The 12448-nt window shown below is 35.9% G+C and overlaps 1 protein-coding gene across 3 annotated transcripts in view; it reads left to right on the top strand.

The window, feature by feature from the left end:
- NSD1 (nuclear receptor binding SET domain protein 1) overlaps window positions 1-12448 on the top strand; it is a 146889-nt gene that overhangs the window by 94307 nt on the left and 40134 nt on the right. For all 3 annotated transcript variants that reach the window (XM_030326753.1, XM_032594062.1, XM_030326748.1), the window contains 5 exons: window positions 3481-3605; window positions 5908-6178; window positions 7375-7484; window positions 9917-9992; window positions 12275-12393. In XM_030326753.1, coding sequence (XP_030182613.1) covers window positions 3481-3605; window positions 5908-6178; window positions 7375-7484; window positions 9917-9992; window positions 12275-12393 — 701 coding nt within the window. The remainder of the gene's footprint in view (window positions 1-3480; window positions 3606-5907; window positions 6179-7374; window positions 7485-9916; window positions 9993-12274; window positions 12394-12448) is intronic.

The following is a 12448-nucleotide window of genomic DNA, read 5'->3' as shown; positions in this document are numbered from 1 at the left end:
GACAGATAGTAAATATTTTAAGCTTGCAAGCCATACTGTCTTGTCACTCTCAACTCTCTAGCACAAAAGCAGTCATAAGTCATTAGTAAATACATGAGCATGGCTGTATTCCAATAAGACATTATTTATAAAAATAGTCCCATTGGTAGTGTGCCAAACCCTAAACCTTTAAAGGATTGTTTTATATAACTTGGTGAAGAGCAATGCATGCACTTGTGCAGGAACCTCTAATAGGTATGTCAGATACAGTGTTCCTCTTAATTTCTAGGTCTTTTGTGTTTTTGCTGATTTTCTTGTGGATCTCAAGGAAATGGAGAGGTAAAGGACTAAAGCTTAATCTGAGAAGTTACTCTGTGAGAGAAGTGAACCCAAAGGTAGAATGGGGGACAGAGGCTTCAGGAGGAAAAGGAAGAAGGATTAGCCCATGCAGCCTTTTAAGACAACAAAGGAGAGAACACAACCTCTGTAGGACTGAGATTTAATTAGTGTGGGGAAGTAGTGATAGATGGGGGCAGGGAGACTGGTTGAGGAATATGATGATGTGACAACATAGGGATAGGTTTTAGTAAAAAGTACCCAATGGTTTTGGAGTGTGGACAGATTTTGGTTCGAATCATTGCCTTGCCACTTAAATAATGGACTAACTTGAATGGGCTTAGGCAAGACACTTTCTTCTTCAAGCCTCAGTTGCATTTTTTATAAAATGGGGATGTTATCACCTATCTTGTAGATTGAAGATTAGAAATTCATGAATATGACATGGCTGAACTGTGACTTGGGCATAGTAAATCCCTGTTATTCCTTATCATTTCTTTGGTCTTACTTGTGTTAAAAAATGCTGTTGGTGTTTAAAAAACTTGGGTGCTATGTCTAATGGGAATATATTAAAGGCATAATGTATTTGCTTCAGAGCATAAAGTTATTACCCATCAACTATCATAGGTACAGATATATATATTTATTTAAAGATCTATTTGGCTATTTCTTTGCTCTAAGAGAGATTTTTCAGATATTATTTGAGGGGAACATTTTAAATTTTTTTTTTCAACGTTTATTTATTTTTGGGACAGAGAGAGACAGAGCATGAACGGGGGAGGGGCAGAGAGAGAGGGAGACACAGAATCGGAAACAGGCTCCAGGCTCTGAGCCATCAGCCCAGAGCCTGACGCGGGGCTCGAACTCACGGACCGCGAGATCGTGACCTGGCTGAAGTCGGACGCTTAACCGACTGCGCCACCCAGGCGCCCCTTGAGGGGATCATTTTAAGTAATTGCTTGGCTTTGGGTGTTTTAACTTCTTTTGAAATACTTGCTTGGGAAATACCAATTTGGATCACTTACAGGTTTATGGTCTAAAAATGTTGTTAGGAAAATTGCATTGGTTGAAAGGTTTAACAAGCCCCATAATTATAGTGGGAGCTGTATAGGTATATAAATTTGGTAGTTATTTCAGCTTCTACCATTAACTTTTTATTTTATGTTAATATTTTATTTTTTTAGAGCAGTTTTGGGGTCACAGCAAAATTGAGGGTAAGACACATAGATTGCCCACTCTGTCCACACACACAACTTTTCCTGTTACCAACATCCCCCACCAGAGTGGTACATTTGTTTCGATTGATGAACGTACATTGACACATTATAATCGCCCAAAGTCCATAGTTTACCTTGGGGTTCATTCTTGGTGGTGTACATTATTTGGGTTTGGACAAATGTGTAATGACACGTTTCCATGATTATGGTATCCTACAGATTATTTTCATTGCCCGAAGTCTGTGCTCTGCTTATCTATCTATCCCTCTTTCTCTGCTAGGCCTCCCTTCCTCACCCTGTAACCATTTTTTTATGGTCTTCATAGTTTTGCCTTTTCCAGAATGTCATATAGTTGAAATCCTATAGTGTGTATGTAGCCTTTTCAGATTGGCTTTTTTCACTTGGTAATATGCATTTAAATATCTTTCATGTCTTTTCATGGCTTGATATTTTAGTGCTGAGTAATATTCTATTGTCTGGACATAACACAGTTTATCTTTCCATTCACCTGCATCTTGGTTGCTTCCAAGTTTTGATAATTAGGAATAAAGCTGCTTTAAAAATTGATGTGCAGGGGTGCCTGGGTGGCTCAGTCAGTTAAGTGTGAAAACCTGACTTCAGCTCAGGTTATGATCTCACAGTTTGTGGGTTCAAGCCCCGTGTCTGGCTCTGTGCTGACAGCTCAGAGCCTGGAGCCTGCCTCAGATTCTGTGTCTCCTCTCTCTGCCCCTCCTCGACTCGCGTCTGTCTCTCTCTTTCTCTCTCTCTCTCTTTCTTTCTCAAAAATAAATAAACATTGAAAAAAAATTTTAATGATGTGCAGGTTTTCAGGTGAATATAAGTTTTCAACTCCTTTTATATTAGATTTAAATAACTAAGTGGTATATTATTATTGTGAAATTACAGTAGTTAGAATTAAAATTATTTTCCATATTTTGTCATAATACAGTTTTATGGCTTGTATCTAAGGAGTAAAAGCCTTTGCCAAGCTGTAATTTGACCTTTTCCTTTTAGTCTCAACTTTTGCATTTCTTTTATTGAGAGAATGTCAGTATTGCCACATTCAACTGAGGCAGAAATTGTTCCCTCTGAGGTTGTTGTGTCATGAAATACCTCTTGCTTCTTGAGTACACTGTATCTTACATTCTGTATGCATTAGCTTTTGCTCCAAAGACCTTGTAAAATGATGATAGCATGTTAAGCTGAGACAAAGGTCTATCAGGAAACTATAATAGATTATTGTTTTACCATTAATTCAGAGAAAACTGGTATGATACTTTGAAATTTTGACCATAAAATATGACAGGTTTGTTTTTTTTTTTTTTTTTTTTGGTACCCCAGACTATGTATTTTTATCTTATTTTCTGCTTTTGACATACATGGCATATACATTTTATGTCATTGAGATAATGGTGTACATATACTTAATTACATATTTTTAAATGATTCTGTTTAGAAATACTCCTGTTTCTAATGTGAAACTCACTGCAACTATGATATGAAGTTTATGTAAATTGTTTTTGAAATTCACATGGTAGTACTGATTAGGTAAATATTTCATCTCTGAATATCCATCCAGTATTCTGCATAATCCAGAGAGATGTTATTAAAAAACTCATTGTATATTTTTTGAATTTGCTTGATTTAGACTATATTTTAATATTAGCTGTATCTGTCACTATGGAATACCAGTTAGTTTCAATTTAATCTTTTCCTTAACTTCAGATGGGCTATGTGTATGTGTATAGAGCAACACAGGTCTCTCCCCTCTCGACTTTTGCATATGAGAAACCATAGCAAATCACTTTTAGCCTTTTGGAGCTTAAGCAGAGTGTTTGAAAAACAAGAGTTTCCCATCTCTGTACCTTTGAGAGTGCAGGGATGGTTGTATGAAACAATGGGTTTTCCTCTAACTTTTTTGGTTAATATGAACTTGTTCCTCTTTTAGCTATGCGGTCAGAGAAGAAGCGTCTTAGGAAGCCAAGCAAGTGGCTTCTGGAATATACAGAAGAATATGATCAGATATTTGCTCCTAAGAAAAAACAAAAGAAGGTGCAGGAACAGGTGCACAAGGTATGTTCCAACATTTCAACAGTCTTTTCATCAATCCTTTTAGGATACTGCAGATTTGCCTTTAATATTATATTTTGTCTGCATGGGATAATAAATTTCTTAACTGGGATCTTACTTTTTCAGCTTTTTAGCTCCAGCTTCTGCCACAGTACCTAGAATATGCTAATTATACAAGAAATGTATAAATGTGTCTATGCACTGTGTATAGTAATATATATATATTTACATATATATATAAATTTTTCCCTTTTCTTTCAAAGAGTGTTTAATGATTTAGGGTGAAGTATTTAGTAAAATCATAGAATATAAATTTGTATGGTAGGATCGTAATTTTTTTTTTAGGATCGTAATTTTTTTAAGGAAATGTTATTGATACCTTAGTTGCTTTATTTCTTAATTCAATTTTTTTTGAAGTTTTATATTTATTCAAGTAATCTCTACACCCAACTTGGGGCTTGAACTCATGACCCTGAGTTCAAGAGTTGCACACTCTTCTGACTGTGCCACCCAGGTGCCCCTTAATTCAGTTTTTTTAAGCTGAAGCACTTTATTTTTTTTTTATTGAATTTTTTTAAATGTTTATTTATTTTATTTTCGAGAGATTGAAATAGAGCACGAGTGGGGTAGGGGCAGAGAGAGATTGAGGAAGACACAGAATCTGAAACAGGCTCCAGACTCTGAGCTGTCAGCACAGAGCCCGATGCGGGGCTCAAACTCGGGAATTGCAAGATTATGACCTAGGCTGAAGTCGGATGCTTAACCAGCTGAGTCAACACAGGCGCCACTAGGCTGAAGTACTTTAAAGTAAATTTAAGACACTTTACTTTCTCCTCCTAAATAATATGCGCCTCTAAAAAATAGAACGTTTTCCTTCATAACTGATAAAGCATTACTGTATCTCATATGATCAGTTTATCTGATAAGAAATCCATATTTAGCTTTCCTCACTTGTCCTTTAACCTTTATATTTGGTTTATCCATTCCAGGATTACACGTTGTATCTGGTTGTTACATTTCTTAAATTTCTTTTAAATCCAGAACAGTTCCCCTGTTTTATGACCCTATCTAAGTAATGAGAGTGAATACCTTTACAATATCTCCCTTCTAGATTTGTATGATTGCTTCTTCATAGGTGTCACTAATCTATCCTCTTTCTTACTAAATCGAAAACAATTTGATGGATTCACGTTAAACAATTTTAGCTAGATTAAATTATAGGTGCTATTGTGTCATATATTCCATGACATTAGAAGGTATTTAACATTCAGTTGTCTACAGTCTTGACTGATTTCTTCTAAGTCATATTTTGCTCCCTTTGATCAAGAAGCAGTATGTGTGTGGGGCACCTGGGTGGCTCAGTCAGTTGAGGGTCCAGCTTCGGCCCAGGTCATGATCTCGCAGTTTGTGGGTTGAGCCCTGCCTTGGTGCTGACAGCTCAGAGCCTGGAACCCGTTTCTGATTCTGTGTCTCCCTCTCTGCCCTTCCCCAACTCATGTTCTGTTTCTCTCAAAAATAAATAAACGTTAAAAAAAAAAATCTTTTGTGGGTGGGGAGGATTATCACTATGGCCTTAAAGAATTTTTATAGTTTTACTGTATCTTAATTGCATTTTCCCCTTTTTAAAAAACTATAGTGAAATCCATATAAAATTTAGAATTGTAGGGGCGCCTGGGTGGCGCAGTCGGTTAAGCGTCCGACTTCAGCCAGGTCACGATCTCGCGGTCCGTGAGTTCGAGCCCCGCGTCGGGCTCTGGGCTGATGGCTCGGAGCCTGGAGCCTGTTTCTGATTCTGTGTCTCCCTCTCTCTCTGCCCCTCCCCCGTTCATGCTCTGTCTCTCTCTGTCCCAAAAATAAATAAACGTTGAAAAAAAAATTTTTTTTTAAATTTAGAATTGTAGACATTTTTAGGTATACGGTTCTCTGTCTTTAAGTACATTCATTCACATTGTTGTGCAACCAGCACCACCATCTATCATCTCTAGACCTTTTTTCATGTTGGCAAACTCAAACTCTGTACCTGTTAAAGAATAACTTCCTACTTTACTCTCTTCTCAGCCCTTGGCAACCACCATTCTATTTTCTGTCTCTATGAATTTTTACCATTCTAGTTACCTCATTATAAGTGGACTCATACAATATTCATTCTTTATGTCTGGCCTATTTCACTTAGTGTAATATCTTCAAGGTTCATTCATGTTGTAGCATGTGTCAGAATTTCATTTTTAAGTGCATTATTCTTTTTAACACTGGAATTACAGCAACTTTGTGGTCTATGGATTCTACTTCTATTTTTTGCCCTTAGGTAAGTTCCCGCTGTGAAGAGGAAAGTCTTTTAGCCCGATGTCGATCTAGTGCTCAGAACAAGCGGGTGGATGAGAATTCTTTGATTTCAACCAAAGAAGAGCCTCCAGTTCTTGAAAGGGAGGCTCCGTTTTTGGAAGGGCCCTTGGCTCAGTCAGAACTTGGAGGTGGACATGCTGAGTTGCCACAGCTGACCTTGTCTGTGCCTGTGGCTCCGGAAGTCTCTCCACGGCCTGCCCTTGAGTCTGAGGAATTGCTAGTTAAAACACCAGGTAAGATGGGGATGGGGTCTCAGTATGTAAGTGGATCGGATTTTAGTATGTTGTGATGAAAAGCTAATGGTGTATCTCTATATAACAAACTACCCACTTTTCTCCTGGAAATCCCAAAAGTGCTGGCTAATTGAATGTAATTCAGTGACCATGAATTGGTGGTACTCTGTCCAGAAGACATTTTAAAAACTACTCTCCTTACTCTACTGTTGATCTTCATGACTGTTGATCAAACACCATGTGAGTGAATACTTAGGATAACAGTGTTTTAGGGAGGGGCACTACACAGTATAATAAACAAATGAAACTTATGCTTCAGATACTAGCTCTACCAATCCTTGTGTTACTTAGAAGGTTGTTTAACCTCTCAACATGTTTCCTCATATGTAAAATGGACATCATAATGTAATTTACCTGACACATAGTAAGCAGCTAATTATAAATTCTCCCTTGAAGTTAACCAATTGCTTTTCACTTTATCATTCTTTATATACATGTCAACCTGGTGGGAGCTGGATCTAAACATATGGTCTTTAATTTACCTTCTGACTTTTGAATATTATAGTCACCCAAGGAAAATTTTGAATGTAACTTTTTTATATTCCCAACAATAGCTTGTGGTGTTATTCCTTAAAGTAAAAAAAAGTATCCCAATTGTGCTTATTAATTAAGGCAGAATCCCAAATACTTTTAAAAGGAGTAATAATGATAGTTACTATCTCATTATTTATGAACCAAATTCTGTTATTAGGCTTTTTTATATAATTCTTAAGAACAGCCCTACAAAGTAAATGTCTCTTTTATTTGTTTAGGAGTAGAATAAAAATTGTAATCTTGGTGCTGTTATGCTTGGAATTCAGGCTCTACTCCACCTTACTTCTCCTTTTGTCCTTACTAACAGTTAATTAACATAAAAGCAGTTTTGCCCTTTTGATTTTTCCTTTAGTCCTTTTATGAGAGATGTATATAAAAACATCTTCACATTAGTTTGTATCTGCATTGAGAACTATTTTCTTGTTTTATGTTAACTAATATTTTAGAATAAATAAATTCGTATCCTGTCCCTACCCAGAAGATGAGGAGAAAAACATAAAAAATACGGTGATTCATTTTTCTGTGGCATATAGATTTTTTTTTTAAAAATTAGCATGTGCTCAGTTTCTAAATCATCTAATGAAAAGATATATGCATTTCAGGAAATTATGAAAGTAAACGTCAGAGAAAACCAACTAAGAAACTTCTTGAATCCAATGATTTAGACCCTGGATTTATGCCTAAGAAAGGGGATCTTGGTCTTTCTAAAAAGGTATGTTATTTTAGTCAATTCTAAAATATGATTAAACCATATGGAAATACGTGATTTTAAAAACAGAGCTTTTAGTAATACTTAGCAACATTGATGCACACTTAACATAGAAATTACAGAATGTTACAGTATATACATTTGGTCTAAGATTCTATATTGAGAGACTGTTCTCCATTTGTGTGGACATGTGTATCAGTTGTTTTTAGATTTTCTTTTCAAATGAAAATGAAAAAAGGTTTTAAGATTGAGTAAAATTTGTGTTTGTTGTCATTTCTTTTCCAGGCTCAAATCTCTTAACCTGATTTCTACCTCACTTCTGTCTGTATACGCCACTAACCTACTCTTATCCCACTGCCCTATTTTCATACCAGCTAAGAAAAGACTCAGCTCAGTTATAAACCAAATAGAAATATTTGAACTTAAGTTTTTCATTAGCCAAGAAGGCATCATTAAATAGTAGATGGAGATAGAAAATTGTTTTCTAATTCTATAATGATGATAGCTGGGTATTAATTTTTAAGAAACTTCCTGTTGCCCATATGTATGAGGAGTAATTCAGGGTTTTAGAAATTAAGTTGTTAGGATACACAGATTTCCTTTTTTTTTTTTTTTTTTTTTAATTAAAAAAAAAAGTGTTTTTTTATTGTTTATTTATTTTTGAGAGAGACAGAGACAGAATGCGAGTGGGTTAGGGGCAGAGAGAGAGGGAGACACAGAATCCGAAGCAGGCGCCAGGCTCTGAGCTGCCAGCACAGAGCCTGACGCGGGGCTCGAACCCAAGAGCTGTGAGATCACGACCTGAGCTGAAGTTGGACGCTCAACTGACTGAGCCACCCGGGCGCCCCACAGATTTCCTCTTAAATTTTCTTCTTTAAAGAAAAAAATGGAGATTGCAGTCAAATCACAAATTGAGTTTTTAGACTTTTTTCCTCAGCTATAGCAGCCTTCTATCATTTAATCCTATATTGAAGACGCTAGTTTTGTTTTTGTTAGATATTCACCCATGTCAATTAGCATGTAAATGTAAAACTCAATAGTTGTGTTTTTGTACCTCATTTTAAAGGCTGCATTATATTCTTTAGTTCTTTTTATTCTTTTCAATGTCCTAAGACTGGGATTTTGTCTTTGGACATGGACTTTTCAATTCTTAGGTTCATCTGCTCTCTGAACTTTATCTGCAGTTTGTACAACGATCAGTGACAGTATCATGTCCCCAAATCATCATCCTATCATTGCACCTTATACTTTTAAGGCTGTGATAGTTTTCTTCTGCAGTGCTTCCCCTGGCTTTGTCTTTTTCAAATCTTAGCCATTTTTAAGATTGTTGAAAGAGGTATATTAAGGGACAGGGAAATTGGGATTCAGTTGAATATTTTGAGAGTGGAAGGGACATTTGCAGTCAGGTGATAATTTTATTAGTGTTATACAAGGTGAATTTTGTAAGGCTGTGGGATCACTGCTAGAAGTGAGATAATGACAGATTTTAAAGAAAAGCAGAATTTGGGGCAATTAAGTAAATGATCCCCCCGCCCCATTTTATTGATATGTAATTGACATACAGTAAGTGAATGGTTTGATTAATCTATATGGTGAGCATTTGGAAATTTGCTGCTGTATTTTGTCTTGTTTTCACCCCAAGTTCTAGTACCTTTACAGCAAGAATGGCATCCATTATGTTGACTTTTTGTGGCCACTAAATTTTGTTTTACACTCATGTTGAAGAATATTTTTATTGTAGGAGAAGCCATTTTCTTGGACTGGAACTAATTTATACAGGCATTATTAGTAGGGGTATAACGTGTAGGAAATTACTCTTGATATCTAAGTGTTTTGAGTTTTAATGTTGCTTTCATTTACATTAACCTGCAGCCACTTAAATCAGGAAGACATTCTGTGGTTCAGAGCTTTCCAGTATATGTGCTTCTGAAGTGAGCACTGATCCAGAGCTCCTTAATATTTAGAATTCATCAAATAAATAAGTCTTTGTAAAAATAATGGCATAAATTCAGTTTTAAGAAGATAGATTTTAAATACAGGGTGGTATGAAATAGAACAGAGACGGTGGGTCGGTTTCTGGGACCATGCCCTTTGTCTTTGTCTACCACTTCAATCAGAACACCATTCTGTATCTGCTTGATCTATTGGGGGTCGCTGCATAATCCCACCCACCTCTTATCCCTGGTTTTTGAAAGAGTATGTGTTTGTATGAGTCTTTTGGAGTTGTGTTTTTTGTTGTTGTGTTTTATCTCATGTCTTTCCCCATGTAGTTTCTGTTCAATCCATTATTGTCATACTGTTGTTTTTTTTTTTTTAATTTTAATATAGCTAGGATTTCTGTATCTGTGACAGTAGACAGTTCAACTTTTGGCATATAATACAAAGGGTTTATTTTCTGTTCCTTTGTAAACCTGTTGCATTTTACTTATTTGTAGTGTTATGAAGCTGGCCACTTGGAGAATGACATTAATGAATCACGTGCTGCATCTCATTCTAAAGAGTTTGGTGGAGGTGCGTATTTTTGAGATTTAAATGTTTGAGATTTAAAAAATGTAATGCGGAAATAACTAGGAAACATCTTGTCAGCTAACTAGAAAAGTTGTTACATATGTAAGCAAGACCAGCAAGGTTGCAACTTCTAAGACTTGTTTGCCCAAGGGGCTCCTGGCTGGCTCAGTTGGAAGAGCACGTGACTGTTGAACTCAAGGTTGTGAGTTTGAGCCCCATGTTGGGTTTGGAGATTACTTAAAAATAAATAAGCAAACTTTAAAAAAGAAAAAAAAAAGACTTGTTTGTCAAAATATGCTTCCCAATAGAATGCATGACACTAGAAAATTGTCTGGTCATCTTCAGTTTCTTGCTGAAATTAGAATTACAGATTTAGAATGTAGAATCCTGGAATTAGAATTCTGTTAGAGTAAGTAACTGGTAGGAACAATAGAGAAAATGAGCTACTTAATTTTCTTATTAGATGGTTCTCCAACTCTATCATTACTTTCTTGGCTTTGATTCAATTTTTATTGTGTAGGACAGAAAATAAGGAGTCTGAGTTGAGAGGGAAATTACAAGTCATCTAAGCCAGTCTTTCACAAATAGTCTTAGTTTCTTTTACCACATCTTTGATCTTTGGTGAGTGAGTATATGCTTGAAAAAGGGAGCTTACATTTCAGTCTGGTCCATTGTGGTTGCTTCTTAAGGGCTTTGAAATCTTTTAAATTGTTTTTTAATCTGACTCCTGAAACTTAGACATGGTGATCTTGGTTCTGCCAATTGGAGGAATGGGCAGCTCTTTATTGAGTAACAGATACAGTAATCATAGTTTGTGCATTTGCTCTACCATGTCCTTTGCTCAGTTCCTTTGTTTAGGACTGTTAATCTCTAATCCATCGAAAGCATTATAGAGAATTAGGATATTATCCATATTATCCCTATTTTATAGAAGAATGTGAAGATGAAAGAGGTGGCAGAGTTGGGAGGACTAATTCCAGACCTGACCACATTCATTGCGACACTACCATCTTGTTATACACCCCAGATTTTCTACATGCCAATTCTTTGTGTCACTTTGGTCATTCATCTGCCGGTGCCATTTATTGATTACTGTTATTTCTGAAGTGTTAGGCCAGATTTGAGCACATAGCATCAGATGTGCCAGCAAAGGGTATCATGGGAAGGTTATATTGCATGTGATCTTAAATGAGCACATCTTTAAACGTGACCCATGATTATTAAGTTTTTTAGTAAGTAAATCTAGCAATATGTTCACTTATGTTAATCTTGTGTGCAAATATAATTTCATCAATTTGCTTGCTTTAGGAAAAAAACTTTCAAAGTAATATCAGCTCTTCTCTTACACTTTTATACTCCAGTTTTTGTAAAACCCAAAACTTATTCTTTATCTTTTGTAAATGTCATCTGAATATTTTAGCTACTGAGAAGTTTGAACCTTCATTCTGCTATTCTGTTAATTATTCTTTTAGTTATAGGCAGCCAGCAGCTTTGATAGCAGAGCTTCTCCATCTGTATCAGGCAGTCCCAAGAAGAGAATACTAAGCCAGTTTTCCAAAGTCTAGCCTTCATGTTGATACCTAGCCTAATTATCCTGGAACATTTTATGAAATATTACTTTAAATTCCTGATATTTCTGTAACAAAGAGGTGAAATAAGTATAAAATATAATGAGGGAAGGACTGGAATTTCATTTTGTATATAGGCCATGTTAGAGCATGCATATATTTTAAATTGTTGGATGTTCAACGTTATAGTACCATTGCTAAATATCCTTTAAGTTACTAAATGTGTTAAGGGAGATCTCCCTTTCCTCAAGCCAGATATTATGTATTTCAGCTTTTCATCTTAATCCTTAAATCATATAGTGCTATAAGGTACTATCTTTAATTGTGGAGGTCGAATTTTAGTATCTTTTCCTGACTACTAAATGTATTTCCTCCCCATTTACAGGATGTTAAAGTCCTTTGAGGAATTAAGAAGTTTTTCATTTCAATCATGTAAAATGAAATTGTTTTAACCTACTTATACATTTACTATTTAATCTGTATGAGGCAGAATTTATATGTGTGTAGCTATTTTCCCAACTAATTATGTAGTCGTGGGTAAATCTCCCCACCCTGTGCCTTTTTCCCTCATCTACAAAGTTGGGGAATTAAATGGGCTTTAAGATTGGTTTTTTATTCTAACATTCCATAATTCTATGAGGTCCTTTTAGTTGAGGATAGGAGTTCTTGGACATGTAAGTGATTAGCCAGGAGGTAACACCTGTTTTCCTGTCATAGGCACTACGAAGATATTTGATAAACCAAGGAAGCGAAAACGACAGAGGCATTCTACAGCCAAGGTGCATTGTAAAAAAATGAAAAATGACGACTCATCAAAAGAAACTCCAGTCTCAGAGGTATTACTCAGTTCCTCATCTTTTGACCTTCCAAAGCAAATCTACTTTTCACAAT

Source organism: Lynx canadensis, chromosome A1, assembly GCF_007474595.2.
Source record: "Lynx canadensis isolate LIC74 chromosome A1, mLynCan4.pri.v2, whole genome shotgun sequence".
Taxonomy (NCBI): domain Eukaryota; kingdom Metazoa; phylum Chordata; class Mammalia; order Carnivora; family Felidae; genus Lynx; species Lynx canadensis.
This window is presented reverse-complemented; position numbering and strand designations above follow the sequence as displayed.